The sequence below is a fragment of the Empidonax traillii genome, unplaced genomic scaffold (genome assembly GCF_003031625.1).
Source record: "Empidonax traillii isolate 1590-97213 ecotype Southwest subspecies unplaced genomic scaffold, ASM303162v1 scaffold803:size405832, whole genome shotgun sequence".
Taxonomy (NCBI): Eukaryota; Metazoa; Chordata; class Aves; order Passeriformes; family Tyrannidae; genus Empidonax; species Empidonax traillii.
The window spans coordinates 348,653-376,506 of record NW_020955996.1 but is presented as its reverse complement, the minus strand read 5'-3'; the positions used below and the strand labels follow the sequence as shown (position 1 = coordinate 376,506).

The following is a 27,854-nucleotide window of genomic DNA, read 5'->3' as shown; positions in this document are numbered from 1 at the left end:
ACATCTGAAGCCTGGCTGAGCTGCTCCATTTCTCCCTCGAAAGGCAGCTTTCCAGCCTGCCTGGCTCTGCTCACTTGTTTATGCACTGATGGGCTGTAGTTCCCCATTTCAGAACAAGCTGTCCAATATTCATGAGTTATTTTATATTTACCCAGTTCTGAGGCTTCTTTTGTAAGCCTGGGGGTAAATTCTGGGTTTTGTTGTTTCCATTACTGGAAATGGACTGAACCTTCACAAACATTACCAAGCCTTAAATAAGGCCTCTATTTATCTAGAAAGGAAGGGAAATGACTAACACAAAGCTAAATTGATTTACTAGCCTGTAATTCCCAAACTCCTGTACTGATAACACTTGTAAGCAAATTTTGGGGCAAGCCATATGTGTAGAGATGAATCACTTATAAAATGATATCCTAATATTAATTGTGTATTAATTTTTCAGATAAATACAGTGATTTTCTTCTTGAAGATTAATGACAGCCACATGTTCAGCTGGCACAAAACACTGCAGCTTTTTGGACTATGTAGACCTGAGGATATGACTGAAAAAGTGATTTCTTTGCAAAGAACAAAACAGTATCACTTGTTTCTAGAGTGATTTAAATTATACTGAAGGAAAAACTGAAAGAGAGCAAACTGTCAGTATAAGGTATCCTACATGTACAGTAAGGTCATTTTGCCGTGGCATGAGAAATTCCCAGGATCAGCCTCCAGTTGGTTGGACCATATTAAAATCAGTTTGCATTAATTCCAAGACTGACTTAGAACTGTAAAGATAATATTGAGGAGGACAACTTTAGGTCCTCCTAAAAAACAGCTGGACCAAGTACTGTAGCAAAATGAGGAGTTAAGCCAATGTTTTAGGATTACAGTGTTATAAAATAGGCTCTTCAAACTTTTTCACCCAACAGTAGAGCAAATACTCTGAAGGCATCTTTGGAGTGGATTATGTTGAAATCACACTAAGCCACCCTTCTTCAAGAATTTATTTTAAACTGCTCAAATGCTTAACTTCTTGAATTAGCAGCTGAGCATGTTTTCTGGTTACTCTTAGTACCGTTCATGTTCTCACAAGCTCTCAGAAAAGTACCTGGCAGTATCTGAGGCTGTGCTCCTTAATGTGTGCAATATGTGCTTCGCCCAGGCCATTAGGAATCCTGGCTATGGTCAGCCTTATCTGAACAAAAACACTCAGGATGTTTGCTTTGGGGCTGTTCACCAGCTGAGATACCAGCCACCGTGATTCATCAGCAGTTGAATGGAAAAGCTGATCTCTATAGGAGGGAATCATGTTTGCAGCCTTTTTGGAGAGCAGCTGGAAAAATGCTTCTCCCTTCTGTGCGATTCTGGTGTCTTGGTAGCTTTTTTTCAGAAGGGATGTCTGTAAAGGTATAATATGGATCTGGGTAGCCCTTTGGCTTAGTGGTGCCCTCAACCCTTTCCTCTTTGGACCTCTGGCATCAAACTGGTTTCTAGGGAGGAGCAATTCTCTCCCTGAAGGTCTTCATCCTTGTGCAAGTCAGGAGGGCTTGTGCTTGTGCTAAAAAGAGTACAGAGGACAGGACCTGCCTACCTCTCTCCCTCTGGGCAAGTCTCAGAAGGTCTTTTTTCTGTAATTACATCTTCTTGCTGCTGCAGCACCAGTGTGTGTACAGGGGAGCAGAGTTCATGGCAGCCTTCATCCTGGCAATGTCTGAGCGGTTGCAGCCCTGCAATCCCTGCAGCCTTAGTACATGTGCAATATCTGTGTGCAGGATAAATAACCTGTATAAATATCAGGCTCCTTCCTCAGCCTGTGCTTAGGTACACATACATCCTTCCGAAACCCATGCATAGGTCTGTGCCCTTTGCTCTGGGAAGCACTGCTGGTGCAGTTTGGGGTTTTGGCAGAGATTTTTGCCATCACCTGCCCAAAGAAAGCACCAAGTTCCCCACAGTTAATGCTTTCATCTCCCCAGCTGGAAGCACCCTCCCCCAAAACAGGATGTTTCTTTGTTGCAGAAGCTTCCTACCGAAAGAACTGCAGAGCAAGTTTTATGGATGTTTTAAGCAGATCGACCCCATCAAATACAAAGTTCCCGGAAATATGCATGTGCTGGCAAAGTCCTTTATTTTTGTTATCTGAAGTATCCATTAAATAAAGACTACTTCAGAATGCTTTTTTTCCTTCCTCTTAACATCCTCTAAAGTGAATGCATTCAGCAGAAAAGCAGTCAGAGAGCTGGTCTGTGACAAGAGGGATGGAGGGATATCAGTCTCCAAGGAGAGCAGAGAAATTCAGTAAGCAGAAGAGCCAGTAGCAGCCAGATTTGCAGTTCCTGTCTTGCTTCTGTGACATCCTGAGGATGCTCAAATGTCTCTGCTCCCTAAGGAGGGAGCAAACCAGCTGCTGTCACTGTGCTCTCACTGTGCTCTCTCTGTACCTGGGAAGGTCAGCTTTGGTTCACCCCATCTGCTTCCCAGCAGTTCTTCTGACATCTCCTGCTTTCCCCGTGGCACAAGGTCACATTGCAAAGGCCAGGCATCTTGTGGGCGGGGGGAGGGGGGAGATTGCCTCTCCCCCTAAATTTATATGTCTTCACCCGGCCAAATCCCCTTTCATTGCCATTTCAGCACTTTCTCTGACACTGGTCCTTCTGGTTGCTTAACTCAGAGCTCAGTTCTCAGACAAGCAGAGAAGTTGAATTATCCAGATTTTTTTCCAGTACCCTAATTTTTCCCCTATAAATGTGTGGTTGTCTTCACTGGCCACATAGCTACCACAATACCCAGTAATTTGGTCCCAGAGATGCAGAGGTGAATTACACCTGTAATTCCTGAATACTGCCTGTGCTGATGTTTAGTAATTTAGTAACAAGTGATACTGAGCATTTTAGGCAGGATCACCTAAAAAGAGCCATCGCAGCAGACCTCTGGCTGGCATCTCTCCCTGCCAGCCAGAAATGAGCTGGGTGTCTCCTTTCCAAAACCCTTCACACGTCTTACTTGAAAAGCCGCTGGCATGGGAATGGATTTGTCACAGAAACGTGGAGCAGCGAGAAGACACTGATTGCTGTAATTAGGAATAATCTAATTCCTAAAGGCAAATGGGCTGTATTTATGTCTGTTTAATTGGATTCCTGCATTCTGTGGACCTGCCATGTGGGCAGTGAAGCTGTTGCACTGCAATCCAGAGGCAGCAGAGCGATACTTGAGGTGTAGAGGATCTCAGCTTTACCTTACCTAACACGGGACTAAACCCTTAGTTCTTGATATAATCTGTCTGATTTTGGTGTAGTTACTCTTCAGAGGACCACCAAATCATCTGCTAGAAAACCAGGGTAAAATTAGGCTTATTTGCTGGGGGAAAACCCTTACCCTTCTCTCTGAGCAACTTGAAAGGAAAGTTCGTAGGATGGAAGCTCAGACATGAGGGGATGGATCCATAAAAGGATTTATGCCCTTAACACCCTACATCCTTGTGGTCTGGGGGCAAAGCTTCGCTCCCCAGGTTGGCACTGAGCTCTCCTGTATGATAAGCCTTTGGACTCGTCTCCAAGCACATCAGTTCAGGGCTACCGCTGCTTCCTCTAAAGGAAGAGTAGGCCAGGTGTGCTGAGAAAGCCTCTGTCCCCAGGCAGTGCCCAAAGCATTCCATCAGAGACAAAACCCCATACCTGGATTCTTTCTGGTCATGCAGTGAAAAGCAAACACCTTTGCTGGGGCCAAGTTACAGACAGTCGGGTTGATGGACTTTGGCCGGACCTGAGCTCAGCAGGATGTGGGAACATCCATCTTTCCACGAGTTGCTCTGACTCAGGCTGGCATTGGTGAGGGTATGGGCAGCTGTCTGCAGCAGACAGACAGGGCAGCAAACATCTGGAAGCAGCAAGAGTGATGCCTGGGTTCTCGGGAGCAAGAGCTGGGTTCCAGACACCCTTATTTTTCTCAAGCACTGCCCAGTGCTGTTGCAGTTCATGTCCATGGGGCCCACAGGCAGCCACTGCAGCTCTAGAGCTGGTTTTTCTGCTTTTCAGCCCAACTTCTCTGCTTCTGCTTGTTTGTTTGTTTATTTTTTTGGGTTTTGGGTGGTGTTGGGGTTTTTTTGTTGTTTTTATTTTTTAATGTGGGAAATGATGCAACCTTTCTAAGAAGAGAGGCATTTCTGGCATTTCTCACAGATCCAGGCTTCAGATGAAACCTGATGGGAGCTGATTGATAGCCTTTTACATTTCTTCCATGGTTTTCAGGGACAGGAATGTTGCACCATTACAATCCTTTCTTTGCAGGACCTTTTTTTCCCCCCTTAATTTTATTTTTTTTTTATTCCCTAAAACCTGCTGTGAGCCTGGTCCTGCTCCTAGGAACCAGATTAGCAACTAATCTTTTGAGGACTTGGGATTTAAACTTCAGGAGTGAATGCTATGTGTAGGGACATTCACTTGCTGGTGTAAAACCCATCGTGAATTAACATTAGTCTTGGATTGTATAGACACACCCCCAGAGTGTTTCCTGTGGCAGGATGGAGAATTATGTGGAGTCATTTCCTTGGACATTAAGTTGTTGTGGTGAAACTGTTTTAATTAGAAAGCACGTGGCATTTGATCTCTTAAAGGTCAGCTGAATTTGGACCAAAGGGCAGACAGATCAGTGGATTTCTAATACTGGTGGAGTTGTGCTCATGTACACAAGGGTTGAGTTTCCCACCTAAGGCAGGAAGACTCTTGCTGTGGGCTCCAACTTTTGATCCAGGAGGTTCAATTCGGGGTAGAACCTCACAGAGTAAGAAATAAACAGCATTTGAAGCCTGCTACCCTGAGCCGGGCAGGAGGCCTATGCTAAAATGGGCCATGTTGAAATATTCACAATTTAATAATGACTGGGTTTCAGTCAACACCTCCCGAGAGGCTGAATGGATGCACTTTGCAGCTGTGGCTCACAAACTAGTTTCCAGGTGAAATGTCAGCCAGAAAGGCACAGAGATATTTTCTCTTAAAAAGAGCTTTTCATGTCTTTAGAGCCTGCTCAGCCCATAAAAGCTGGGCTGCACTGAAGCTCAGCAGGACCTTAGAGGTGCCCAGTGAGGGCAGGATTCTCATCACTGAGCCCCTGCCCAGAGGATGCTGCCTGAGCACTCAGTCTTTGCTTTGCTGATCCTCTCCCAGCTCCCACGATGGGCAGCCTTAAGCCAGACATCCTCAGTATTTTAAACTGTCCTGGCTCTTCCAGTATTGCAGAGAGCCCTGAGATCTTGCAGTATTTAAAGCTCTGGTGTCACACAGCCAGAAAACCCAGTGCAGCTCATGCAAGATGCAAGGGGCTGTCCCCACCACCCCCACGCTCTCCATCCTGCCACCCTGACCATCCTGCATCCTCTTTTTTTCTTTTTTTTTTTTTCTTTTTCCCCTTTCCTTTGGCAGATCATTTCCCTGCTTTGGTCATTTCCCTTCTCTGAGTCACCCCATGCCAGGGCTGCTTTCTGATGCTGGCAGATGGACTTGGAGTGGGTGCAAGGCTCCCATTTTTCCAGTGCATGGGGAATTGTTACCCTCTCAGAACAGTGTGAATGAGAGGGGTGACAAATGACATGCAAATGCCTTCCCTGGAGGCTACAGAAAAGTCACTTCCTTGCACCTTTCCGAAGGCTGGTATTTGCATACTATTAGACACTGACATCCTGTTGAACTTTCTTAGAGCGTGCGATTTGTAGACGTGCCCGTTTGGGGATTTAGACGACTTTAATGACTGAAGGTTGCTTGGCAGAGAAGGAGAAAAGGAGCTGGCTGGGGAAGGGAGTGCTCGCACAACTGGTACAGAAGGATCCTTCGGTGTGAGAGAGACAAGGGAATTATTTGGCTTCATCTCTGAGGTAGGAATTCTTCTCTCTGACAGTTTTCTCTGTCCTCTTGGCATCCTGTGGAGGTGTTTAAAAACATCAAAAACAAACAAAAAAAAAAAAAGGCAATAAAAGGGTTTTGCTGCTCATAATATCTGCTTGTGTGACAGCTTCCCACAGAGCGGAAGCCGGGAGTCTTAGAAAGTTACCACTGCACTGTCCATGTTGCTGGGTAACAGCTCCTGCTTCTCACATGACCCCCAAATCGGAATAATGAATTGCATCCCAAAATGCTGAATGATGATGGCAGGTGGAGGTGCTGCCTGAGCATGTGGGCACTGGAGCAGGGGGTCCTCCAGACCTGCCTTACTCCCAGTCAATGTTTTCCTGGGATCTGGGCCTGGGTTCCGTTTCTTTCCAGTTGAGGTCTGAGGCTCCCATGGGTCTGCTGATGACAGCAGGGGAGGAAGCCCCAGTGAGGCCGAGATGAAGTGTTGGTGGCCCGAATTGCTGCAGCACAGCTGGGTGCTGACACCGTCTGTCTTCACGGGGAAAGTGCTGGCCACCACCTCACATCCCTCCAGCACGAAATCCACCGTGCCTCCGGGAGCGTGTGAGGATGCCCAGGGCTCGTACCCACTGTGGAAAGCTTTTTGTGTTGGTTTGTCTGACTGGGCACTCACACAGACAGGGAGGGCTGGTGCCTTGCTTCTGGCCAGGTTTCCCCAGTGGCAGTGGCCATTACCGAAACAAAGGTCTGAGAGCTGCACCGATCTGGTTTAAACCTGGCTCGCCAGCTCCAGGGATGTGGTTATTTAGTGTCTTCACACAGTGTCATCATAGTAACAATGAGTGGTTTTACACCCATTTAAAGCAAAGCTTGTGGAACCTTTCAGTATAAATAAGGGTTTAGATGCCACTGAAGGTCCTGATGTAAACATTCTTGAGCGTCCCACTTGAGCTTGATTTGTGTGTTGTACCTGTAGCAGCCAGATGATTTATTTATTTGTTTATTTACTGTGAGGAAGAAGGCATTGGTGGCTTTTTTTCCGTAGTATGGTTAAACCTGGTGTAACCCCACCACTACCAAGACATATGAATGGACTCTTTTACCCCCTGGGGAGACATCACACGATACTGTAGCTTGTATTTGCCCAGGAGAGAAAAGTTGTGCTGGCACACAGCATCCTGATAGTGGTGGATGGGACGGAATCAGGACAACATGTTTTTCCTTTATTTGTGAAAGAATAAGCTATACTGGCAAAATGCATACACATTTATACCAGTATGGCCACTTTTTGTCTATGCACTGAAGTCCTTCTCTGCAAGTTTGCAGCCAGAAGAAGCCATTGCCAGCCCATGCCAGGCCCAGTCAGCATGCAGATGGCACAGCTCCTGCCCAGCTGCATCAGGCTGTGTGTCCATGCTCTCTCATTTGCTAAAGACAGAACACTCCCCATAATGGTGTGGCACTGCTGTGGGCACAGATGACCCTGCACTGTGTTGTAAGAGCTCCTGTGTGCCTCACTTGTGGGGTGTGCCACAGCAAAGCATAGTGTGCCAAAGACTCCATGAACTTCTTCAGTATGGAAGAGCAGGACTGGGCACTCATTCCAAGACCTTTTCATTTTTTGAGCATAAGTCATACATTCTGGCTTCTGATACAGGTGAGGATCAAGAACATGTAAATAAATCTAGAGGCTGCTGTGGCTACTGGCCATGGCAGCAGAAGTGTGGAGCAGCACTAGGTTTGCTTGCTGAGTTGGGGACTGTTGGGCAAACCCTGCCTTTGGCTTGCTCACCTGAGTTTCCCACTGTACCCTTACCCTCAGCTCCCCGGGAGACTGAGAACGCTGCAGGTTCCTACAGAGGCCAATGGGCCCACACCAGGGGCTCAGGTTGGTTTCTAAAACAGAGATTTGTGGTTCCCCCCCACTAGTCTGGGTGTGTGGGAGGATGGTTTTGTTAGTCTGTGCGTACGCGAGCTGTTCCGACGCTGCGCAGGAAAACACAACAGTACAAATGAAAGCAAAAAGAGAGGTGGAGAAAACCCGTCACGCTTCTAAAAGTGATTTAGCCAGGATGTTTTTTCTTTTTAGTGACTGAGTAGTCTGACATGTTGCAAAATACAAAGGCTCGGCATATTCCCAGCAGCAGAGTGAAAGCTGGAACTACCCAGAAGCAAAACCTGTCATTAGCAGTCAGCCAGGCAGAACGGGCTCTTGGGTGCCAGGAACAGGCACAGAAGGAAGGAGGGGCTGAGCAGCTTCTCTCAGGGGCCAGCAATGTGACCCAGCAGCCTTGTGGAGGGAAGCAGGGGGCTGTGAAGGGAGAAGGTGGGATTGGGATGCTCCCAGACTTCAAAGGGCAGCAAGGAGCTACTGTTCCCCCTCATGCACCCCTGTTCTTCAGCACAGACAGAGAGTCTGCCCCAAAAAATACAAACGGTTTCGACCTGCAATTTTTCTCCCTTCTGTTTTTGCTCAGTTATACTTAGCTGCCCTGAGAAATCTCTTTTTACATGTCCTCCCCAGTCCTTGCTGTGATCCATGTCATCCTGGAGGCATGCAATAATTTAGACTGAAAGCTGTGCTGTGCAGCTCTTTTCTCCACAGCTTCACAGGATGGAGAAAGTATTGGCTTGCCCTGATTTATCTCCCACAGATGTCATCTCCCTAGGAGCTGACTTGAAGGACAGAGGGGCACAGAAAACTCAGTCTGGGCAGCACCTGGTTCAGAAAGAAAGGAGAAGGAAATTTTATGAACTGGGTTGGATGGATGCAGGGAACATTACAGCTTTGCAAACCATGAAACGCAGTGTTGCTGTGGCTGGGTGCAGGAGGGTGAGCCTTTAGGATGCCTTCATGTTTCCAAAAAGAATCTTGCAAAATTAGAAATATTTTTGCATCAGTGTTGCTGCTAAGAAGCAACTGCTTCTTTAGTTGTCGTCCTCCATCAGGCCTGACCAACCTCTGAGGGTGAGATGAGGAGAGTGTTGTATTTAACACATGGAGATGTGGCACTTGGCAACAAGGTTTAGTCTAAATGGCCTCTGTGAGCCAGCCAGATAGATGTGTTCCATTTTAATCCTTATCCATCTCACTCTGCTGAGATCATTTACCTGCTAATAAGCTCCTGTGGTCAGAGATAAAAGGTGAAACTACCAGCCCTTAAAGGATGTATCTGAACAACTTTGCAGCACTTTGCTTCGTGGAAAATGTGGAAAGATGTTGCATTCATAATATATCACTCATATCTATGTTTGTAAACAGATTTGTCACACCATCTGCAGAATCGTACTGCCATCTCCTCTCCTCCATATTAATTTCCTTTCCATTTATATAGTACAGCTCCTATTTATTTTATTCCCTTTTTACAGTTAGATACATAAGACATCTCTTTTACTTCCCTGCAAAAAGTGTGCGCTCTCTGTGGGAAAGAATATTTAATCAATCCGATTTTTTTCAGTCTAGCGCATAAAAACATAAGCCGGGACTGTTTGGAGAGGTACCTGCCTGGTTCTGTTTCTCATCTCTTCACATCTGTGTGGAGCAGGTGGGAGGGAAGGATAATTCAGAACAAATCCACTGGTAAACAGGATGCTCTGTCGGTATTTCCTGTCTCCTGTTGTACTGGTGGAGCTTAATTTTCAGGAATCAGCTAAGCCTCAGGTCAGTAATGCTATTATAATTTCTCTGGCTTGCTGTAGCTGATACAATATAATACAATACAAATACAATATGGTGAAGTATTTATACATCTGGGAGCAAAAAGCCAGCCTGCTTTGTTATCTGATTTGATAAGAAATGTTTAGATGTGTTCAAATTTAAAAAGTGATTTGCTGAGTATAGAAAAGAACTCACATCAGAGAGAGGGAGCTCGCAGTTGGCAGCCACCCCTGCAGCCCCTCATGCAGACCAATAGCCAGGTCGGATGGTCCTGCCCCACACCAAAGGTCCAGGCTTGACCCCAGGCACTGGAAAGGGGTGGCTGAGCTCAATACACATCATGGAGCAGGATTTGACTACAGGTCTGTAGGAGCACCTCTTCAGCCCCATGACTGTGAATTCACTGTGGTGAGACGTGTAGGACACTGCCCCATCACCAGGGCTGTGACCCTGGGGCAGGGCACTCTCTTCTCTCCCTCCAGGGAGGGAGGATCTTTCTTCTTCTTTTCATTGAGCGTAACCCAAATACCGAAGCTTGGGTACAAGGGAGGGACTGGGGTTGACTAATCCCATAAGAATTTTACCGAGAGTGAGTAAGGGCTTTGGGCTGCAGACAGTGATGACAAATCTTAGAAACTCAAGCCTGTGCTTTGGCAGGAGGGTTTGTTGGTTGGGGCTTTTTTCTTTTATGGTCTTTTTATCACTTTTCAGCTGTACAGTGTGTTCTCAGATCGTATATCCACAACTTCACGTTTTTCAATTGTGGCCATCATCTTTTCAGCCAACAGAATAGGGAGCAACCGGGCACTTGGCCAGCTCCTTTCCCATTGAAGCAAAAGGAAACTCTGCAAGAAGGTTTCTCCAGAGCTCTCTAAAGGGCTTTTCTGTCACCATATCCTGCCATCTCCTCCATCCCTCTGACCTCTCAATGAAGACTTTGATGCTGTGAGCTGAGTGCCCCTTCCAGAGAGTCCCACCATCACCTTCTCTCTGGGAAATTGTTCAAATATCCTATCCCATCACACTTTGCATTTTTCCAAGAGGCATGTTTAGGCCTATAATATCATGCCTACCACGAATCAGTGAGCAAACCATATGCCAAGGTGTGTCTGCCAAAATGGGGTTTTGGGTAAAACAGAAGCCATGTGGCTCGGCTGTGGAGAAGCAGCCAGGACCTTTCCCAACAGGGTAGTCCCCAGGAAAAATCACAAGGTAGGCTTTAAAATGAGATTACTTCCAATCAGCGTAAACCATCCATCCTTTGTCTTGGCTGTCTGGCAAATAAAACCTTCCAGGGATTACTCAGTTTACATTTTTCAAGCCTTTTCTCTACTCACTGCAGGGCCAGAAACCCTTGTGCTGGAGCTGGGAAAGGAAAAAAGAGACTCTCCCATAATCCCTTCAGTCCCCTAAGTGCTGAGTTTTGGGGCCCAAATGGCCCCCAGGTTATTTTGAGTCCTGTACAGGCTCAGCAGCCCAGGGGAACAGAGGTCCTGGGGGCATGGAAGGGAGGAGAGGTCACGTCCATAGATGGCTTTGGGTCCAGCAGGTTTATCCCCTTCTTATTGGGCAAACTGTCGTCTCTGGGAGCAATTCAGCTCTAAAACGATTGCATGCAGCGTTGAAAAGGACTTGCATTGTATAACTTAATCGCTGTGGGTCTGAAAAGTAATAATCCTGCCTAAAACCGTAAACTCTGGTACCAAGAGTTACACTTGGCTTTACAGATTCTCTGTGCTGAATCAGCTCCTGACCCTCCTTGCTGCTATAACAGCCTGGCTGAACAGGCCATGCCCTCCAAGCAGATGAGCCATTGCTGCCCATCTCCAAAAAGGTGTTCTGTTTTCTTAGCCTCCCACTCCCGTCCCTGCACTCACAACCTGTCAGGGCTCTCACATTATCATGCACAAACACCACGTTTGCAAATATATTTGCTATTACAGCAGACAGGAAGGGATTTAAGTGAGTGCTATAAAATTAACCTCAACATCAGTCAAAAGAAACAAAAGCAAAAAAAGAACAGGGTAATTAGATGCTCTTATGAGCAGGATGTGCTCAGAATTACTTCTCCATCCCGTTGCAAATGCTTAGAAACTGCACAGCCTCTCCAGCACAGTGAGATTTTAAAGTGGTTTAATGGGCATTAGGAGTTTAGAGCTGATAATGCCACTTCCAACCTTATCCTTTCATTGCATGAAAATAGGTAGTGGCTATTGACTGGTGTAAATTGGCTACTTTTAAAGCTGTATTTGCTGGCTTGGATGTGCTGAAAGTCTCTCCATGGAGTTTTCAGACCCTGAATGTGAAATTTGTGTTTAAGGTGGGGATATATTGAGTTTCTTCAATAGAGGGCTGGTTCCAGTGTGTTCTCTATGTCCTGAAGAGCTGGGACCTGCTGTAGTTGGGCTTCACATCCTGATCACTGGAGAAAAAACAGGGCTACCGGATGGTTTGTGCTCAGTCCAGAATAAACATCTCACTTTACCTCTTCTTTTCTTTCTTTCAGAACAAACTGTTCACGATGTCAATCAAAAAGGAAGGTGCCCACAAGAAGTGGGCTGCCCTGAAGGAGAAACTCGGACCCCAGGAGACTGACCAGTCAGAGGCCAACCTGGAAAATGCCGAGCCGGAGCTGTGCATCCGTCTCCTGCAAATGCCATCGGTGGTGAACTACTCCGGGCTGAAGAAGCGTCTGGAGAACAGCGACGATGCCTGGATGGTCCAGTTCCTGGAGCTGTGTGGGCTGGACCTCCTTCTGGAGGCCCTGGACAGGCTGTCTGGGCGAGGAGTGGCCAGAATATCCGATGCCTTGCTTCAGCTCACCTGCATTAGCTGCGTGCGAGCCGTCATGAACTCCCACAAAGGCATCGAATACATCGTGAGCAACGAGGGCTATGTCAGAAAACTCTTCCAAGGTGAGGAGACATCTTCCTACTTCATCCATCATGTGGTATGGTGGGGGGACTTTCTTTTTGTTTATCCTTCTGCCCTGCACCAGGCTTGTTGGAAATTGTTTGTCACAATGGATTAGTAGTATTTTTTTGGGTTTTTTTAAATAATATTGCCATGAAGTCACATTGCCTTTGCCACCCAGTGCTGTTTCCACACAAATATTGTCATAGTTTACTGAGAAGCTGGGGTAAACCCAGCCTTAGCTGTATGCAGGCATGACCCTTCAGTTGTCAGACATTTGCTATTCAGTCTTTGTGAGCCCCAAGGGCAGAGGGAGAGGAATTGAAAGGTCTTGGAGTCTTGTAAAGAGGAGGGAAGGTGGCATGGTTTAGACTCCAGAGAGCCCATTCTCTGTGCTGCTCAGTCTGTTCCTTCTAGAAGATGGTAGGGCACACCACATACATTCTCTTGCCATTCACTTGGCTCGTTGTTAGGTATGAAATGCATCAAGGCATCTCCTAGAACTTCTTGTACAGCACTTAATGGTGCTGGTGCCGGAAGGATGACTTCTGTGCTGCTCCACAGAGATTACAGCTGCGCCCAGAAACCCTTATTAATATCTTTTTAAAATGCATTCAGTCTGAAAGCTGGCTTGCTCCCCTCTTCAGTTTTGAAGTCTCCTTCCTTCCTCTTCACCCCGCATTTTCTTAACCTTTGTGAAATATGGAGCTGGCATTTTTATGCTGTGAAAAACAGGGGAGTATCCTGGGATTTTCAGTGTTTGAGCTTCTTTGTGTACTAATAAAGGAAAAACAAGATGGTCTAATCCTCTCCCTCCCAGCTCCTAGGGCTCACAGAGAAAGAGTTGTGGAAAAAGGGAATGCATGGGGACTGGTTAAAACAATTGGTCTAATTGATATGCATATTGGTCTCTTCTGCACTAAAAATAAGAGTCATTAATCGAGGAAAATGGTTCATCTGCTGTTCTAGAAAACAGCCATATGTGAAAATGTGAACTAAATTGTGTGATTGTGAGTGTTGAGATCTTGGCTGCTCTTTCAGCATGCCACTGGGACATGGAAGAGATGAACAACTACAGGCTGCACCAAAATGCCAACAGGGTACCTGTGGCATTTACTGTTCCCACTAGAAGTTACTATCACATAATGTTATTGGGATGGGATATCTAGACACTGAGATATTTTTCTTACCATCCTCCATGTACTGGGTCCCCTCCTTCTGTCTTTTTTCTACCACTGGTCATAACCCATATAGCAGAGGACACTGAGAGTCATTTTATGTTCCACTTTGTTTTGTTCTGTTTTTCTTCCAGCACTTGACACAACTAATGTCATGGTCAAAAAGCAAATATTTGAGCTACTGGCTGCACTGTGCATTTACTCATCAGATGGCCATGCTTTGGCTCTGGATGCCTTGGACCATTACAAGGCAAGTGTTGGGTTGGAGCAGGAGGTATGGATCAGCTCTGATCCATGCAGAAAAGGGTGGGAATGAAGTTTATTTTGCATTGTTTTAGTAAAAGAAGCAGGGATTTATAAGGTGAAAACTGTGGGAAATTTGTCCTGGTCAGCAAATGTCTGTGGTGCTGTTCTGTGACTTGTCTGGACAGATGACTGCTGACCACAAGGTGTTTTCTGGCAGCAAAAGCACCACTAGATCAGCAAAATAAATGGTGCTACATCTACAGGTTTCAGTGCCCAAGAGCACAGGTACATGCATCAGTTATGAGAAAGCATGAAGGGATCCAAAGAGATGTTTCACCGACTTTCTCTGCCAAACGGAGCCTGCTCCATAATGGAGGAGTGCTGCTTTGACCTGCATCTTCCTGTCCTGTCCAGAGTGGGGATAAACTGAGGTTTTAAGGTGTTAATTCCATCTGAGAGCCTGCACCACAGTGATAGATGTTTATGTCTATAGAGACTATTCTTTTCATAATATCACCTGTGTTATTAACAGAGTGTGAAGAACCAGCAGTATCGATTCAGCATCATAATGAATGAACTCTCCAACACAGACAACGTGCCATACATGGTGACACTGCTGAGTGCTATCAACGCCATCATACTGGGGAAAGAAGAGCTAAGAACAAGGACACAAATCAGAAACGAATTCATAGGTAAGGATGTTTGTTGCACCTAACTTTCTCTGGAGAAAGTCAGTTGTCAAGCAGTTTTTATTTCAGAGATATCCAGAAGGTGCCTGAACAGGGCTGGGGAGCAAAACTGCAAATACTAATTCTCCTTTTCTTTTGATCTCTGTTCTCAGCAACCTTTCTGTCACCAGATTTTTTTAATTTTGCTGCTTTCCCATAGCTTTGATCTTTTCTGGAATCCCAGCAACATGTATCACTTGAACTTCTTCAGAACATTTCTATAACCATCTTATGTGGCCACATTTCTGTATGTTGCAACTTCTTGTAACAGTAGTTGAGCCACAGAAGCTGTCCTGTGACTCAGAAATTCTTTCCAACTGTTTGAATCCTGGTATCTTAGGTACCGTTGCTGGGATTCACCTCATGTAATGGGAGCATCTGAGCTGATGAGCCTGGGCTCCATTTCTTTCTCTGGAGAACAAGGGACATGGGACCATGACTGATTTTAGATATCTAATTTGGATTGAGGTCACTCATGTCCCAGAAGTGCCTGTGTCCCTCAGTAACTCCATGGGGATTGTGGTTCACACAGTTGCTGCAGATGTGTGTTGAGGTGTCCCCTCATTAATGAGATGGGACCTACCCACTTTGACAGATCCATATGAAGATATTTTCACTTTTTTCTCTCTGCAAAAAATATTTATAAGCATAACATATATAAAGATCATAGTAAATCAGTACCAAATAGGTCATAATGAAAATATATCTATTTTATTTTTGTCCTTCCAGGGCTTCAGCTGTTGGATGTTTTAGACAAGCTAAGGTAGGGATCACTGGTTACATTTATTTTATGAATGAGATTCACGGTGGGGTAGCTGTGAAAACTTAATACTTATAAATCTTCAGTTGTGTGAAGTGCAGTGCACCTGGGTGGGGTGGACCACTCTTGTGTGCACCCCTTACAGGGGACCAAAGGCATTCAGGCAGTGTTAAGATGTTCTTGCCAACCACAGTGTCACAGGGACAGCTGTTGGCACAGATGGCACGGGCAGAGGCTCTGGGCACAGATGGAGTGGCGATGTCCTCATTGAGGCTGTGTTTCAGACTGAGCCTGGAGCAATGCTGTGGGCTCACTGAGCAGCTCACTGTATTCAAAACCACTTCACTGCTGCTGTTGGTCCCAGAAGCACCCACCTAAAACAATTTACTAGTGCGCATCTTGGCATAATTTAAAAATTATGTTCTGTCAGAAACGTCCGTGATAAATTCTAGAATGCATTTTATGTGAGTTGCAGTTATCCATGTAACTGGAATTGCTCCATCCAGCACCATAAAAATTAGGGAAGAGAAGACAATAGTGTATCAGTGGTGGAGTTCTTACACAGAGTGGTTTCGAGAGTGTTGAAAAAGTTAGTTTTAGAATATCTAGGGGTTTTTTAATCAAATTTTGAGTAACAGAGAAGGAAGTTTTTCAAACAGAAACATCACTTGAATATTTTCATTTTGTCTTGACCCTAAAAAAGAAAGAAGGTGGCCCAGTTTCATAAAGGTGGGAATGCCACTGTATTGTTACAGCTCCAAGGAGAATTCCATAGCAAGCATACACTAGGCCAGGTTATGCCATGAAAAGTCCCATTCGTTTGTATATGTTGACTGTAGGAAGAGATATATTCAGTTCAAAAAAGGATACACTGATGGCATCTGATCCTTCATAAATAAGGCACAGTTGGGTACTTCAAATACTGACTGGCTGAGTCTGAGAGGCAAAGAGATAGAAACCATTTAAACGAAAACAATCTTCTGAAAATTAGTGAAGGGCTCTCCAGTGAAAATGAGTGCTGTAATATTGCAGAGACATCGAAGAGGAGGATCTGCTTATCCAGTGTGATACATTTGAGGAGTTCAAGGTAGAAGATGATGAGGAGTTATTAAAGATGTGTGATGGCATAAACATGAATGATCATCATGAGGTCTTTTCATCTCTCTTCAATAAAGTAAGTAGGCCCTCCCATGGGGTGCAAAGTCACACGATGGCAAAGTTAACCCACTTTGCTTGGAACCAGCCTTGCTGTGATGGAAAGCTGCCCTCTCTTCCAGGTGAGCCGCTCTCCAGTCTCCATCCAGCTGCTGTCCATCCTTCAGAGTCTGCTGCACTTGGAACCATCTCATCAGTCCAGCCTCCTGCTGTGGGAGTCCTTGGATGCCGTAGTGAACAGAGCCCTTTTGCTTGCAAATGACAGTAAGAATGACAAATCCATCCAGCCTTGCACACTCCTCTTGTTTTACCTTGTCCCACCCACAGCCCACAACAATCTTTCCCAAATGCACAGGAAATAGTCTGTGGGAATTGGTAACAGCTGAACAGAAGCTGGGACAAAGCTACACCTCCTGTACAGGGTCGAGTCTTGATGTGAAGCTCCATCTGTGTGGGATGGCCACGTTTAGGAGTGGGACTGGGATTCAGTCTTGCTTTCATGGTTAATCCCTGAGAGCGTTGGGTCATGGGAGTCATTGGGAATCTGTCCTCATTGGCATGCTGCCACTGGCACTGGCTTGTCTTGCTGGCAGGCTTTTTCAAAACAGTGTTTGTGGGCTGGGAGCATGGGAAGGAAATTGTCTGGAAGCCAAAAGTGTAGTTGTGCAAAGTGACACCACAGAGTGGGCTCTGCGGCTCCAGGTCTGCTGCTTGGTGAGGGTTGAATAGCACGATCCAGCCCTGGGGCCCTGTTCCCTTCTCTGACCTTGATTCCTTTCTCTAGTTCAAGGGAACACAGTTGAAGAGGTCATGGAGAGGCTGCTGTCTACCAAGAAACATCCAAACAAGCAAAAGCGAGCTGAGAACCGGCTGTCTGGGAGTGCAGCTGGAGGTGCCCAGGGTGAGCCAGAGCCATGTGCACGTGCAGCTCGGGGTCCAGTGGGATCATCAAACCCCTCCAAGGCACCGACAACATCCTCAGGGCCACTTGCCAACGAAAAGAAGATCTCATCCTGCCAGTTCACAGGCTGCTCTGCTTCACCAGAGACGTCTAACTCTCCCCACAACACTGGTTCCACCCCGGCACCTCCACCCCCACCACCTCCGCCCCCACCCTCTGGCACAGCAGGCATGAACCCCACATCCCTGATGACGAATACACCTCCAGCCCCTCCACTCCCTGGCGTCCCTCCTCCCCCACCCCCACTGCCTGGCATGGAGGGTATCCCCCCTCCTCCTCCTCCACCATTGCCTGGCATGGGTGGCATCCCTCCCCCACCCCCTCCATTGCCTGGCATGGTGGGCATCCCACCTCCTCCACCCCCATTGCCTGGCATGGGTGGTATCCCACCTCCTCCACCCCCATTGCCTGGCATGGGTGGTATCCCACCTCCTCCACCCCCATTGCCTGGCATGGGTGGTATCCCACCTCCTCCACCCCCATTGCCAGGCATGGGTGGTATCCCTCCCCCTCCCCCTCCTTTGCCTGGCATGGGTGGCGTCCCACCCCCTCCACCCCTCCTGCCTGGCATGGGAGGAGATTACATAGAAGCTGTGGTGGCCTCCCAGTTCAGCTGCCCTCTTGGCATGGGCCGCCCTCCCCGCAAGGCGGTGAAGACACCAACACTGAGGATGAAGAAGCTGAACTGGCAGAAGCTGCCCTCCAACGTGGTGAGAGGTGAGTGGCATAAAGTCACAGCTGCTGTAGGGGTTACCCAGGGGAGGAAACACTATCCTTGAGTTTGTCAAATGTGGTTGACTCCATTTAGATACAGAACTTTCCTGATTTCCTTTACTTTTGACCTGCAGAGCTTAAATAAATAAAAGTAGCGTGAAACTACTAGTATAATACAGTAACCATTGCAACTAAATCAGTACTTTGGGATAGCTTGTTTATAACTAAAATAGTCGGAAATTAAAAGAAAAGAAAGGGAGATGGGAATATTTCCCTAATACACCATGGCATGCCTTAGGCCTGAGTCCTCAGCAGGCTCTGATCTAAGTTCCTCAAACTTCCATTCCCCATTTCATCTATACTTGTATCTTGAAATATTAAAGTCATGAGTAAGAGTACATTTGAGGATCACATCATGTATCTCTTGATTTTTGGGTTACATTTCCCTCTCCTAGTGGATCTAAAGAGGAGCATGAAATGTGAGAAGAAGCCAGGACAAGCAGTGTCAGCTTTGTCCTAGACAAGCAAGGCATCCACTGCATAGAAGCAGGCAAAGGTGAAATCTAAATAAGGCATGTTTTCAATCACAAGAACAGTAAATTGTTGGGATTATTTCAGTAGAGACTTCCAGAGGCATGTTAGGGTGCTGATTGTTTTTTAAATAGATGTTAAGTACGTACAGTGGACATTCATTCAAGCAGTCCCATAGCCAGCATTATACATGAAGGCTCAATTATAACATGATAAATGGAGAAGGTCAGTGTCAGAAAATGTCCAGGTTGTGCCCAGTCCCTCAGTTAGGATGCAAGGAAGCAAAAATAACATCAGCCAGGGGACTAAAAACGAAATGTCCAAGCTCTCCCTTATGCGGACCCAGTTTGCCCACCCTGAAGGAAAATGCAGTTGTAGAGGGAGGGATGGGGCTGTGCAGCCTCTGTGTGCTCAGTGCTGCCTCCCCTAATGAGCACATCTTGGGGTAAAGCACTAAGTTTAATTGCCCTTCAGGCCCTTTGGATCCCACCTGTGGGAATTGCCCCTCCTCAGTAATGATCATTTATCTTATTCCATTCATCTTCTGAGGAGTGTCCCTTCCAGCAACTCACTCTGCCCCGAGAGCCAGGAGGTTTCAGCTGTCCCTGCAGCCAGTCTGAACACTTTGTCTCTTTTTCAGAGAGTCACTCCATGTGGGCTTCGGTGAGCAGCAGCAGCGAGGAAACTATAGAGCCCAACTACACCAGCATAGAGCAGCTGTTTTGCTTTCCACAACCAACCCCCAAGGAGAAGACAGCCACCCCCGTGAAGGCAGAGCCAAAGGAGGTGAGGAGGTCCCACTCGTTCTTTTGAGTAACGATCACTGCAGACAGCTCATCTAACGCGAGATATCTTCTTTTTCTTTAATGAAGATCACATTTTTGGACTCCAAGAAAAGTCTCAATTTGAACATATTTTTGAAGCAATTTAAATGGTAAGATATGGCCAGTTTTCGTGACAGTTGACAAAACTTTGAGCAGGTTTTGTGGTACCTGGAAGGTCCTCACGAAATCTGTTCTAGCCAATGTGCTTTGGTGGTCCGTGTTACTGAATCATCTTAACATTCCCCTGCTGGTCCTACACTATCTTTAAAATACTGAGTTTAGAGGTTTAGTTATGTTTTTACATACAACATCCCCGTATGTTGGCAAAGGCATTACATTTCCATGTTACAGATAAAGTTGTGGCACAGTCTTAGGGTGACTTGGGCTGTGAGACACATCTGGAAGTCAAATCCCTCCTCAAAACATGTCCAATGGACAAGTTAAGAATTGAATTTTCTCTTAAGATAAAAAAAAAATGCCCAGAGAAAGGATCTGGAATTACAGGATTCATCTCTGGCCTGGAGTCACTTGACCAGGGCCAGAAACAAAATTTGGGTTATAACAGAAATCCAGGTCCTAATTCTAATTTAATTGTGGGGAGGTATCTTCGCTTTGGATTATTGTGACTCTCACTAGGGTAAACGCAGAGTGCTTGCACAGATAAAAGTCTTGGTAGTGTGTGGTACTGGAAGAGTGGTCTTTGGGTGATGGCTGCCTCTGCTCCTCCTCCCTGCAGCTCCAACGAAGAGGTGACTGCCATGATCCAGAATGGGGACCGGACCAAGTTTGACGTTGAGGTTCTGAAGCAGTTGCTGAAGCTGCTGCCTGAAAAGCATGAGGTCAGGAGGAAAATGGTACCCTTACCAGAGGTTCACAGAGCTGAACACACAGTGCAGTCCTGCAGTCTTAATTCTTTATTTCCCATTAGATAGAAAACCTGAAGGCCTTCAAAGAAGAGAAATCAAAGCTAGCAAATGCAGATCAGTTTTATCTCCTCCTCCTTCAGATTCCCAGGTAAGGATGTTGGTCATGAACTTCAGCCCAATCTTTTTCTTGGTTTACTTCTGGGAAGTTTAAGTTTCTTTATAGGAGCCTCCCAGACCAACACTGATGGGTATAACTGGATTCCCTCTTCCACCACAGAGCTGTCCCTTTCCCTGTTAGCCTCAGATGGAGGGCTCTTCCTGCTTCAGCACCTGCTCTCCCTCTGAGCAGAAGCTCATCCAGACCCAGGGTCAGACATGCCCGAGGAGGCTCCATAACTTATTGAAAGGCAGTGCCAAATGCCGTGCCAAGAAGGGGGAGCCCATCTCTCACACAGTGGTCAGTCTTCTCTTTGCTGATCACAGTGTATCAGCAGAATATACATCCCTACTGGCCCTCAGGGCAAGGGGCAGCCCTTTGCCTCCCTCCGCAAGCCACAGACAGTGGTTTGATGTGGATGTGGTTGGCAGCAGTGCTGTGGGCTGGCACAGACTTGCTGGTGGTGTGGGAAGAGGGCTGCTGTGGTGCCCAAGATTCCAGTTTCTTTACACTATGAATCAATCTCCATCCTCAGCTACCAGCTGCGCATTGAGTGTATGCTGATCTGTGAAGAGACCATTGTCGTGCTGGACATGATTCAGCCCAAAGCTGAAGCCATCAGGAGAGCCTGCGAAGGTAAGTGACCTGAGCTTATTTCTGGATCTGATTTATGACAGGAAGCTTTAATTCCTACCCAAACTCCCCTGGAGCAATGCAATATTACTACCCAGTCCCCAAAGAACTCCCCCATGGTCCATTCACTGGTTCGCTGCAGCACATGAGGTGCAGCTGTAGGTATCTCCAGTGATGGTCAAAGCCCTTAACAGAACCAAAGATCATTTTCCCCTGTCCTCAGCCCTCTTTTTCTGCAGCAGATGTATTCCTCTGAAACAATGGTGAAGTGCTGGAAACTTGTCAGTCCTTTCAAAGGAGCTGAATTTAGACAGCAGAGCTGGCCTCATTGCAGCTAATTCATCCATCCAGCGTTATTTGCCAAATTAAGACCTTCGTACAGCAATTTTCCCTGCTGCCAGAAAAGCCCACCCCAAACTTCCCCAGAAAGTAGTGGTGTTTAATATTTCCCTGCCTACAAATGGAACCAGAAGAATAAATTTGTTATTTTGGGTTATAAAACTGCTGATGTTCAAATTTGGCGAGTACATGGGGAGATTATGCAATAATAGGTTTTGGCTTCCTATGGCAGAAACCTCTGGTTCCAGTCCACTGAGAGCAGGATACTCTTCTTGGCACTGTCAGTGTTACCTGTCCTACAGAGCTGGTTCCCCCAACTCCTGCTGTGGGTTTCTCCAACTGGCATTACAGCTGCTTGCTGGGATAAACTGAAGCTTTCCCAAAAAGTGTCTTCCCAGCAGCCCAGTTGTCCTTTTGGAGCTGCTCTTGACTCAAAGCTGAGTGCTTCAGAAAGCACACTGCCACAGCACCCTGTCCTAAGAGTGAGGACAGGGACTACCCTTCATGCCCAGGTGATGATCACCTCCACCATGCGAGGCCAAGAACAGGGTGAGAGTCTCTGGTTTTAGCAGCTGGCAGATAATATTCACAGTTGAATGGAGTTGGCAGGATTAAATTTGCAGCCCAGTTACCCTCAGCCACACTGGGGCACTTCCAAGGAAGTTGAAGCCTGTAGGTGAGGAGGGTCCAACTCCAGATTATTTGCTGTTAGAAATGAGAGACCAGATTGAAGACAGAAACGTAAGTCAACAAAAGCTTGTGCAACTTGTGGAATTGAATCTATTTAAACCAGTTTCTCTGCAGGTTGGGCCATTGGGCTGCAAAGGTGAAATACCAGATTTGATTCAGTGGAATTCAGAATCCCAATTTCAGTACAGTGTAGGAAATGTTCTGGTGTAACAGAGACTTTTGCTTAAAAGTCCTTTATGTTTTTCAGATCTTCTGACCAGTCATCGCCTGCCGCTCTTTTGCCAACTGATTCTCAAAGTTGGAAACTTCCTGAACTACGTAAGGCCTTCTTTTGTCTTGCCGTCTCCCATTACAGTCTGTGAATGATCTCCTTTAGGGTTGTAATTTGGGTGGACACGAGTTACCTGTGCTTTCTTTCTCTCTTGTAGGGAAGTCACACAGGCGATGCTGATGGGTTTAAGATCAGCACTTTGCTCAAACTGACAGAGACCAAAGCAAACCAGACCCGCATTACGCTGCTCCACCATATTCTAGAGGTACCACTGCCAAGTCCTGCACAGTAGGGAAGAGGGAGGGTTTTATTGTCCTACTCCTAGTTAATGCCATATGCTTGTACTCATACCCTCCCTGGCCACCCACAGAATGTCACAAGTCAGGAACATTTGAGTCACTTTGGCTGGTGGAGGTTGCTTGTTGTCACTACTCAGGAATCTCCTTAAGACTTGCTCTGTTTCCCTCCATCATCTTTCCCCACAATGTCTGGGACTTCCTTTTTCATATCTGTGCAATCTGCACATCAGCAGCCGCAAACCACAGAGCACGTGGCTACCAAAGCTGTCCTGGCTCGTCTGAACCCGTTCCGCCTTTCTGCCTTTCCACGGCCTCTCCCTTTTCCACCAGACTATGCTCAAGCTTTTTATGCTACTTTTTAAGGTCCTGTGACTTTCTTACTCCCTGCAATGCTTTTTTTACTTTTTTTCTGAATGCTCTGGTCTGCCACTTTCATTCATCAAGGTCCCTCTGTTCTGGTTATACATGTTCAAGCACCACTTTAGCTGGCAGTAGCTTCAGCAAGGACAGCTGAGAAAGTAAAGGATGCAAATAAGATTCAAGGCCTTTTAGTACCCTCCTGGGACCGTAGGAAGTGTCAGACTGCATCAAAGTCCTGCCTCCTCCCATGCTCAAGAGTAGGTGTCTCAGAAAAGGGCAAAAGAAGAGCTTAGCTTTGCTTTGAACTATGAGTATTTCTCAGGGTTCGGTGCTCTTGTATGTTTTTATAGCCCAGAGAAATGCTTTTCCTCTCCAAATGTGCAAACTACAGACAGCTGGGCAGCAGCAGGTCATGGCACAGTCATCCTTCCTGGAGGCTTCTGCCTGTGTTCCTTCCCCCCAGCTTCCCCTCAGCTCCTGCCACACAGCAAATGACTCTTCTTTCTCTCTTCCTCTTCAGGAAGTAGAAAACAGCCACAAGGACCTACTGGAACTGCCAAAGGATCTTGAATACGTTTCAAAAGCAGCAGGGTAAAATTGTGTGTCACTTCCTTTTAATTAAAAACAAAAATAAATCGCATGTACATCAACAATATACCAGAAATTAGGACACACACAGCTGGCATAGCAAATTAACAAGATGGCATCTTATATAGTTTGAACCAAAAGATTTGGTTGATGAACATTGAAAGCCCTTTAATATGTAATAATTCTACTACAGCTGGCAACACTTAGGGCTGAAATTTGCAGAGCATTCAGTTAAAGCTGCCTTCCAGACCCTTTCAAAATTTTCACTGCCTTTGTGGTAGCAGGAGTTTGTGAAGGTCAGCTACCCAGAAGCATTCTGAAGTGCCTTTGGCCAGGGAAAGTGAGCTAATGCTGAGCACTCCAGGTGGAGAACAGCGTTGTGAAGAGGTGGACTTTTTTTGGCCTTCTATCCAATACACAAAGTTTTAGGTAGACCTGACAGCCTTTCCATAAGTGCTGTGGAAGGAAGCTGTTTTCCATGAGCTTGGACTGTATAGAGAGTTCAGAGCTCAGGTTTCAGTTCAGTGAAGTGGTGGGAAGTAGAGGGACATCCAAACCACCAGCTCAGACTTGCCCACTCTTTGGTCAGCACCAGATGCTGGAGTGTCAACTAATGGTGGGGTTCTGTATGATTTCAGAATTAATCTTGATATTATACGCACGGAGTCCGGTACCAATTTAAAGAAGTTGCTGGAGCTTCAGCGGAAAGTCTTATCATCAAATGATGATGTGAAACAACAGTACGAGAAACCAATCCAGGTGAGTAATGGAGCTCACTTAGATCTCCCTCCTTACACACTCAGAAGCTATGCGTGGTACATTTGCAGCTGAGGAGGCTGATGAGAGGAGGGGAAATACTGCCACAAGACATGCTCTGAGATTTGGAAATAGGCTGCAATGCCACACAAACCATTGTTGTGCATTTGCCCCAAAACTACGTACCTTTGGTGCGGCCATTTCTTGAGGTGCATGCCCCAGCTGCTCTGTCCATGCTTTTGTGTGACTTCTCACTTGAAGTGAAGATGTTCACCCTCTGTGGGGGTCACCGGAGTAAAGCCCTTTGCTCAGGATTAAGCTTTGTATGTAGCTTTCCATGTCTTGCTCAAGCCATCCCTGTAAACTGGCACAGGCCAGTTTGCCAGGAGCAAAAATCATCTGCAAATCTTCGTTTCTTCCCACCTGCTTCCAATAAGCTCTGCTGCAGTTAAAAGGCAGGACCCGGAGACCTCCAAGCTCTTATATTCTTTCTCTGCAAGTGCACTTCACTACTTGTCCTCTGGATGGTGTTTTACTGTGTGTGTTTAATGCATTTCAGGATAGCATCGATGCCTCCAAAAAGCTGGAAGAAGAATTTGAAACCATTGAAAGGAAGAGAGAAGAACTTGCAAATTATCTCTGTGAAGACCCGAGCAAGTTGTCCTTAGAGGACATATTTAGCATCATGAAGACCTTCAGAGATCTCTTTATCCGAGCCCTGAAGGTTGGCATGATGCTGAGCATCCCTAGTACTGGCACATCCTCCACTCCAATAGACAGGGATGGGATGGGCACCAGAATCTGGTGGGGGAAGATGCTGGTTACGGGCTCCTCCTTTTGGCACTTGGCGTGAGGCACCCAGTGAAGCACTGTCTGAACCCTTCTCCACTGCATCCTCATGCAGTGCTGGTGCTCCTGACCTGGCCCAGGCCCTGGTGATTTGGGATTTTGGTGCAACTTTGGCTGCAGAGTCAGAAAGATACTTTTGGGCCAATCGTGAAAATTTTAAAGGAGGGTAAAAACTTTTAAAACTAAACCCTTTGCTTCAACCTGAACTAACAGACTCAGAGCCACTCATTTTGAGAAACTGGATTCAGTATTTTCCACTTAACCTTAAGTGAAAGGTCAGACAGAAGGCGAGCACACTGGTAGGTGGCTGTGTTAGGCATATCACCACTGTCACCTCCAACTGGGATGTGGCAGAGTCCCGGCCAAGCCAGCAGTCCCCTCTCACCCTCTTGGCAAAACAGCCCAATGCCCATTATATTTATTGTACAGGATAAGGCCAGAATTTTAACTCCTTCATCTATAGATCTTCTTTCTCTTCATCAGCTTCTAGCAGATGTTTAGCCAACCTTCTCATGCCCCTGTTACCTCACTGCAGGAAAACAAGGACAGAAAGGAGCAAGCTGCCAAAGCAGAGAAGAGGAAAAAACAGCTTGAAGAGGAAGAGGGGAAGAGACAAAAGGGAGAAAATGGAAAAGTCAGTGAGTATCTGAAATGGCTTCAAGAAAGAGAGATGGAGCCATAGAAGCTCTTTGCTGGTCCTGCTTTTAATGGACCAGTAGTGGCAATTTATTTTGTGGGTTTCCAGGTGCCAGCTGACTAAAGGCTTTTAGGTGTCTTAGAGCCATAGCTAAGAATTGACTTTCCACTGTTGCAGCTGGGCAGAGAAGTTAATTTTAGGTTTGCTGACGGAACAGCAGAAGAAAAAAAAACACCACAAATTAAAACATTTCAGTTAACTTTTTCAGTTTCTAAACATAACTTTTGAATACCAAAGCTAACAAGAAATTTGTCTTCTCCTCCAAGATCTTTGTACACACTTGAATGATTTCTCTTTATCACAAACTACTGATGTCCCAAAAATCTTGCATATAACTTTTATAACTTTCCTCTCTGGATGAAAACAAAAGACTGAAAAAGACGATTGGAAGAAGCTGAGAGGATAGAAATATAAAAATTATTTTCCCTCCAGGAAAAAAAAAAAAAAAAAAAAAAAAAAAAAAAAAAAAAAAAAAAAAAAAAAAAAAAAAAAAAAAAAAAAAAAAAAAAGGCCCCCATCAACATGGATAGGAAACAGGGCTTATTTCAAGGTCATGGCACAACCAGGGACACATCTGGGCAGAGCTGGTACCACTGGTGCCAGCCTGTAGCACTGAAACTTTGAAGTAAATGCCTTTTCTTCATCCAGGGCACACTGTTGTGGGGTCACAGAGCATGAGCTGCTCCCAGGCCTGATATTGGTGCCTTGTTCTTGCCCAGTGGTTGCTTGTACTGGGACAGCAGTACCCACTCCATGGGCAATTTTAACACCCATCTCTCTCTCTCTCCCAGTTAAGAAGGGTTTGGGGAAGCAGGACGAGGTGTGTGTCATCGATGCACTGCTAGCCGACATCAGGAAAGGGTTCACACTGAGAAAGACAAAGAACAGACATGAGTCGGATGCAATTCCTAAACCCTTGTCTGAGGAGAGCCCGGAGGAAAGCCAGTCTGGTAAGGACACAGACCTGACTGTACTGCAGCTATTCATTCCCATCTGCCTCTGAGCCTGAGCCAAGCACGCACCAGCAAGAAGCCTTCGCCTTTGCATTTGCATTTGGGGCATTTTATTTAAGAAGGCTTTGCAGCCAGTGCTGAGGAGAAGAGGAGCAGAGAGCCTTGAGCCGTTGCCAGACAGATCTGTTCCAGTATTAGCAGGAATTTGGAGCAGTATGGCCTTGCACCTGTGCTGATGAACCCTCTGAGGTGCTTGATCCATGTGTCAGCCACAGCACCATGCTGATGGGACACTGGTGTCATCCCCACACAAGTCCCCTCCACACTGTTGAGTCTCAGTAGCACAGTGTGTCACTGCCTTGGAGTCTGCTGCACCCCATCCTAGTCTATGCTTGGGAATCTGAGGAAGCCCTTAAAAGGATTAGAAACCCTATTTGCAGAAGTACCCAAGTTCTTTAGGTGCTTGTGAGGAGATAGCCCGTGGGTTTAGCTTTTCTTTGGTCTCTTGACCTCAGTGTTAGAGCACAGTAGGGAAGTTCAAGGAGATTGGTCTGCCATAGAGCCCACGTCTTCCCTAGAGCTGTTCTGCAACGGCAGGATTAGGCTGGTTAATGGGCAGCTCTGAAGTCCTCATACAGCCAAGCCAGCAGTCCACCCTAGTTCAGGACCTTGCAGGTTCTCCCTTCCTGCCATAGACTTTCAGGCCTCCTTGCAAGTCCAGGAGCTTCCATGGAAATCAGTCAGTTGGCAGCAAAGACACGCCTGATGAAAACAAAGCAGGGCCTTTGTTGAGCTGGAGCCTTGTAGTCCAGCCAGGGTGACCATGTTGGTATAAGGGGGGAGGTACAGGGAGAGTAAAATAATGCTGCCTCTGCATAGGTGCTTTAGGGTCAGTGCTCCCTC

General features: G+C 46.3%; 1 protein-coding gene across 4 annotated transcripts in view; it reads left to right on the top strand.

The window, feature by feature from the left end:
- INF2 (inverted formin, FH2 and WH2 domain containing) overlaps positions 1 to 27,854 on the top strand; it is a 40,146-nt gene that overhangs the window by 6,203 nt on the left and 6,089 nt on the right. For 3 of the 4 annotated variants that reach the window (XM_027901642.1, XM_027901643.1, XM_027901641.1), the window contains exons 2-20: positions 11,990 to 12,398; positions 13,709 to 13,824; positions 14,353 to 14,512; positions 15,278 to 15,311; positions 16,341 to 16,482; positions 16,586 to 16,727; positions 17,248 to 18,141; positions 19,310 to 19,455; positions 19,542 to 19,603; positions 20,230 to 20,332; positions 20,422 to 20,507; positions 21,052 to 21,152; positions 22,426 to 22,496; positions 22,607 to 22,714; positions 23,629 to 23,699; positions 24,335 to 24,455; positions 25,012 to 25,176; positions 25,837 to 25,939; positions 26,790 to 26,948. In XM_027901642.1, coding sequence (XP_027757443.1) covers positions 12,005 to 12,398; positions 13,709 to 13,824; positions 14,353 to 14,512; positions 15,278 to 15,311; positions 16,341 to 16,482; positions 16,586 to 16,727; positions 17,248 to 18,141; positions 19,310 to 19,455; positions 19,542 to 19,603; positions 20,230 to 20,332; positions 20,422 to 20,507; positions 21,052 to 21,152; positions 22,426 to 22,496; positions 22,607 to 22,714; positions 23,629 to 23,699; positions 24,335 to 24,455; positions 25,012 to 25,176; positions 25,837 to 25,939; positions 26,790 to 26,948 — 3,178 coding nt within the window. In that variant the 5' untranslated portion in view covers positions 11,990 to 12,004. Of the gene's footprint in view, positions 1 to 11,989; positions 12,399 to 13,708; positions 13,825 to 14,352; positions 14,513 to 15,277; positions 15,316 to 16,340; positions 16,483 to 16,585; positions 16,728 to 17,247; positions 18,142 to 19,309; positions 19,456 to 19,541; positions 19,604 to 20,229; positions 20,333 to 20,421; positions 20,508 to 21,051; positions 21,153 to 22,425; positions 22,497 to 22,606; positions 22,715 to 23,628; positions 23,700 to 24,334; positions 24,456 to 25,011; positions 25,177 to 25,836; positions 25,940 to 26,789; positions 26,949 to 27,854 lie in introns of those variants that run through there. The other variant, XM_027901644.1, reaches the window with a different exon arrangement.